General features: G+C 45.4%; 1 protein-coding gene across 2 annotated transcripts in view; it reads right to left on the bottom strand.

The window, feature by feature from the left end:
- The window catches only part of LOC107672344 (phosphofurin acidic cluster sorting protein 2), a 49,977-nt gene that overhangs the window by 27,228 nt on the left and 16,965 nt on the right, over nt 1-5,784 (bottom strand). For both annotated transcript variants that reach the window (XM_016465492.1, XM_016465493.1), the window contains exon 2: nt 3,736-3,823. In XM_016465492.1, coding sequence (XP_016320978.1) covers nt 3,736-3,823 — 88 coding nt within the window. The remainder of the gene's footprint in view (nt 1-3,735; nt 3,824-5,784) is intronic.

Raw genomic sequence — 5,784 nt, 5'->3', positions numbered from 1 at the left:
AAGACGAGACGGGACTATAATGTTATTTGAGGACTACCGGACATTCAAAATACATCCTATAGGCTACTGTCTTGTCCTTCAAAATGTGCATCCCTGTCATTGAATTGCAGTCGGATAAGGGGCGTTTGCATATCTAGTCTCAGTATGGCAGCCGCAGTAGATAGATAGGCTACCAAAATGCGCACTAGCGATCTGAAACAATGGCCTCAGCACCCGAAGGGGTAGGGATAAGGTGACCAGACGTCCCGTTTTTCCCGGAAGTCACAATTCGTTGTCGATTAACTTAAAGTTAGTGAAGGCGGGATAGGCGGAATTGCGCTGATAGAAGTACTCTCTCTCGCGCACGCTCCACTTCTTCAGTTCTCATATATAGCGCGCGATCAGTTCTCAGTGCTCAAATACACACACACAGCAGTCCAAATGTCTATCGTGTAGAGTATCTCATGTAAATATAGTCGGTTATGGCTTAAGTGAATGTAAACAGGTGGGTGAAAACTGAACGTGTGTCAGTATTACATGCATGCCTTCCGTCTTAAAAGGACAGCATTCCTAATTAAATACCTATCTGTCATTAATGTTAACCAACAAAAGATGTTAAATAAATGTATACTTCTTAAGTAAACTCACTGTAAATGAGTTTAATTTGCATCTCTACCAAAAAATGAAAATTGTCATCATTTATTCCAGTTTTTCCAAATTCAATCCTTGATTCAAATTTCTCACAAGCTTAATTGATTTGGTCTAAAGAGTGAAGAATTAATGACTGTTTTTGTTTGAAGACTACATATGAAATATCTACCAAAATAAATGTTGGTAACTGCAGTTTGACTAAAAGTGATGACTAAAAGTAATGACTAAAGTTGACAAAAATGCAATGACTTTTCGTCGACTAAAACTTTGAATGTTTTCATTCATAGGAGTCACAGAGGAGCCAGAGCAGCATCCACACACTTCGTAAAAGTGGGGGGTGAGAGTGCAAGGCCAAAAGGAAGAACCCAGTATTGGTACGCTTTGCCCCCAAAAGCAAACCTCAGGAACTTCCTGTGATGGGGAAGGATGGAGATGTGGAAGTATGCGTCTTTTAGATCGATGGTGACAAACCAGTCCTCGGACCTGATCTGAGACACGACTTGCTTGATAGTGAGCATCCTGAACTTCAGTCGCATGACTGAGCGGTTCAACTGATGCAGAACCCTCCATCCTTCTTCGGAACGATGAAGTACCAGCTGTAGAACCCGGATTCTCTTTCGTGAGGAGGGACCACCTCGATGGCCTCTTTCCTCAAGAGAGTGTTCACTTTTTGTTCCATTACCAGAGCCTGCTCGGGGCCCACCAGAGTGGGAATCACCCCGTTGAACTGAGGCAGAGGAGAACCAAACTGGATTCTGTAGCCTCTCTCTAAAGTGTGCAGGACCCACCGAGACACATTTGGCAGTAGTTTCCACGCTGCCAAATAGTCTACTAAGGGAATCAGTCTCTCGAGACCTCTGGAGTAATCAGAGCGGCTAGCTCGGTGCCCTGAAGCGGCGAACCGGCAGGGGACGGCCGAACTAGCTGCTCTAGAGACCTCCAAAGAGGGCTGCACCCTGAAGCACCATGGGTGGCAGGGTTGGCAGACCAATCTCCTGAGGGCACTGAGGAGGCGACGCTCTGTTTTTGTGCCTCCCTGTATGAGGAACCATACGGGGAAGAAAGACAGGCCCCAGTGTGCAGGTGGCGGCTTGCTCTGCAGAAAGCGTTCAACTAGCTTGCTTTTCTGTGGTTCAGCCTGTTTCTTGGCGGGCCACTCGATGTTTAGCTTGGCCACAGCATGAGTAACCAGCTCCAATAGCTCCTCATACTGGGGTGATTGAGGGGGCGAGTCCTCATCGACGCCCTCCACGTCAGCCTACTCTGAGGAAGACAGGTGGAGCATCGAGCCCTCTCCCCGGGGGGAAGAAACCGTAGAGCGGGCTTCCAATCCCAGAGAGTGGGCGCTGGATCTAGTGAGTGAGGAAGAGGAAAGGGACTCCTGGAGTCACAGGGGAGCCAGAGCAGAATCCACACACTTCATGTGGCCTCGGGCCTGATCTGAGACATGACTTGTTTGAGTGTAAGCATCCTGAACTTCAGTCGCATGACTGAGTGGTTCAACTGACACAGATCTAAAATGGGACGCAACCCTCCATCCTTCTTCTGAACAATGAAGTACCGGCTGTAGAACCCGGTCTCTCTTTCGTGAAGAGGGACCACCTCTGGTGTAATCAGAGTGGCCAGCTCGGTGCCCTGAAGCGGCGAACCGGCAGGGGACGGCCGAACTAGCTGCTCTAGAGACCTCCATAGAGGTAACGAGCCTCTTAGTACCGCTATGTTTCCGGTCGGTGACTGAGAGAAGCACTCGCCGGAGACCGCTGCGCCCTGAAGCACCGTGGGTGGCAGGGTTGGCAGACCGATCTCCTGAGGACACTGGGGAGAGACGGGCACCGTATGATGAGGTGTACACCGCTCATCCCCAGAGGGGCCTGCCCTCTTGGTCGTGGACTTCTTAGCCTGAAGGATGGTCCGCAGATCCGGCTTAGGCTTGGAAGTCCCCGATCCAGAGTACGGGAGGCGACGCTCTGTTTTTGAGCCTCCCGGTATGAGGAGCTGGTACACGGAGGGGGTTGCTCCCGCCTAGCAGCCCCTAGAGCTAGAGAGCGGCGGGGGAGGAACCGCTGAAATGCTGCTGCGTGATTACGAGCCTCCTGGTACCTGTCGACGACGGAATTGACGGCGTCACCGAACAGGCCAGAAGGCACAAGCGGGGCATCCAAGAGGAAGACCCTGTCCTTCTCCTTCATATCAGACAGGGTCAACCACAAATGCCTCTCTACCGCCACCAATGCTGACATAGACCGGCCAATGGTGCGGGCGGTCTCTTTGGTGGCACAGAGAGACAGATCAGCGGTTCGTCTGAGCTCGGTGATATCCTCAGACTTAACCTCCTCGCCCTCATCCAGCTCTTTCAGCAGATTGGCTTGGTACGCCTGTAACACAGTCATCATGTGCAAACACGCACCAACCTGACCCCTTGCCCACCAGTACTGACGTGGAACACAGCGGCTTGGAGGGCAATGCCGGAGCCTTCAAGGACGATTCCGCGCCAGGAGACAGATAGCTCGCAAGCGTCTGCTCAACCCGGGGCATTGCCCTGTAGCCACGCTCACTCAACCCCATCACGTTGGTGTAATAACCAGAAGCGGGGATAGCCTGTTTCTCGGCGGGCCAATCAATGTTCAACTTAGCCACAGCGCGAGTAACCACCTCCAATATTACAGTTTTTTTCTGTATTTTTGGATCGAATAAATGCAGGCTTGATGAGCAGAAGAGCCTTTTTTAAAACACATTAAAAATCTTACTGATCCCAAACTTTTGAACAGCAGTGTATAAATGTATATACATGTCACCGCACTAAACATATTCCACTATGGTTGTTTAAAATTTATTGAATTTAGTTATATTAACAAATAACATAATGTTCATTAAAGGTCTAAAAGATAACAGTAACATAGAGATACACAACATTAAACTGACACAACATGAATGATTTTATTGATTTTTATAATAACAGAAGTATCAGAGGTTCATATCTCCAAAGGCAGAAGGTTTGTCTTGGATAAACATTTAAACGGTTTTCATTTGAGTCCTTTGAATGGTTTATATTGAGCTGTTTCTGAAGCTCCAGCGGTGAAGATGTGATGATCTCAGGAGTCTCACCTGAATCTTCACAGCGATGAGCAACGAGTTCAAATCCTTATCCAGCTCCTTCAACACGATCAGCCTCTTCAAGGTCAGACTGCACAGCCTGCAGACAGACACACAATCACTCGTTTTCAAGTTTCTCATTGCACAGAGAGTGAATCAGTGATCTGTTTCAGATGGACGAGTCTCTCATACTCAACTCTGACATGCAAATATCACCGTAAGATTCAGAACTACACCATGCTCACATCACTGTTCCAGCGTAACATCACTGTTATAGAGTTTTACATGAGAGAGGTGTGTGTGTGTGTGTGTGTGTGTGTGTGTGTGTGTGTGCGTGCGTGTGTGCGTGCGAGTGTGTGTGTGTGTGTGTGTGTGTGCGCGTGCGTGCGCGTGCGCGAGAGAGTGATGTGATGAAAAATGTTTTAGATTAAAGATGTGATTTAACTACCAGCATCCTACCTTAGAAACATAACACTACAGCATGTGTTTTTCCCCAACAAACTGGTTGTTCAACAACAACAAAAAAAGTCATACACACACACACACACACACACACACACACACACACACAGGAGGAACCCGTCTCTCCACCCAGAGCTCATTCCACACAAAGCCATTTCCAGAGATGTCAACATCTGTCTGTCTCTCTGACCCACTTTCTGCTGCTGCTTCAGTCTCTGACAGAGAAAAGAAGATCTGAGTCACTGCTTCACATCTTCATCATCATCATTAGTTCTGAGCTGACAATATCGATTAACAGACAGAAACAAAGTCTCCGCTTTCAAATCTTCAAAAATTCAACAAACTTTATCTGAACTAATAATCACAATGACCGTTGTACTTTATTACTTAAGCCTCAGCTTTCAAATTCTGTCAATTTTAGCAATATTTGCCCACTCCTCTTTGCAGAACTGCTCAAGTTCAGTTCAATTTGATGGTGAGTGTTTGTGCGTATGCGATTAATATGTGATTTCGGATGCAGCGTACCGAATACCGATATATATCTATAGTAACTACATCGTCACTGCAGAGAGTATTCACTCCGGAAGCGTTTGTACAGCGTTACTGCAGCGGCTCCAAAGCTACAGATCTCTTTACAAAGACAGCTATAAATGTGTTTTTAGAAGTTGGTCATTTATAAACTTGATAGCCTTGAAAGTTTGTTAACATAACTGTCTGTTAACAGCAGACAGACATGCTTTCACACACATTCCTCCACACTCAAGCATCTCAGAACTCCAGCTGTAGATCCTCAGATGTTCCTCATTGACCTGTTTGACATCAGCGTGTTAAAGCGAGTATCTAACGAACATTAGCTGAACAAAAACACACTCAAACACCACGAGAGAGAGAGACAGACAGTCTGTCTCTCAGCCACAGCATCACACGTTGTTCTTGTTTCGCTCCATTATCGTCTGCTCTCTTCTCCTGCATTATTGAGAGCTGCTAAAGCTGCTTGTTTAAAAGCTTCTCGTGAATATTTAAGAACTCGCGGCTGCCAGAGAGCATGATGGGAGAAATCACAAGAAAACGTGAAGAGAACAAACATATTCAGGACGCATGAGAAGCTGTGAATGGAAAAACTGACCATATGAGAGGCCAAAAAGAGTCCTACATCACAAAAAAAAAACAATTTTCACTGCCGCAGACGCATGTATAATGTATGAACAGAGACAAATATGCAAGGAAACTAAAGTAAAAAGTAAAAAATAAAATGAAGTAAAATAATAACATCACAAAAAGTAAATTAACTGAAAAAGTACATTAAAAATTAATTTTTTACACACATAAAAAATTAAAAAATAATTAAAAAGTCAATTGAAATAAAATAATAAAATTAGGCTAAATAAAATAAGTGTAAATTAATATAAAACAAAAGTAAATTAAAATAAAATAATAAAATACTGACATAAACTATAAGAATAAAATATGTTTTTCAGGATCCTTATCCTTGGCAGCAGATGGTGGAGTCAAAAACTGAGGTTTAATTCTCTGAATGAATCCTGCGTCACTGAGATCAGGACACACACACACACACATACACACACACATACACACACA

This window comes from Sinocyclocheilus anshuiensis, unplaced genomic scaffold, assembly GCF_001515605.1.
Source record: "Sinocyclocheilus anshuiensis isolate Anshui unplaced genomic scaffold, SAMN03320099.WGS_v1.1 scaffold92, whole genome shotgun sequence".
In the NCBI taxonomy this organism is placed as follows: domain Eukaryota; kingdom Metazoa; phylum Chordata; class Actinopteri; order Cypriniformes; family Cyprinidae; genus Sinocyclocheilus; species Sinocyclocheilus anshuiensis.
The sequence above is the reverse complement of the archived record's forward strand: the minus strand, read 5'-3'. Positions and strand labels throughout refer to the sequence as shown.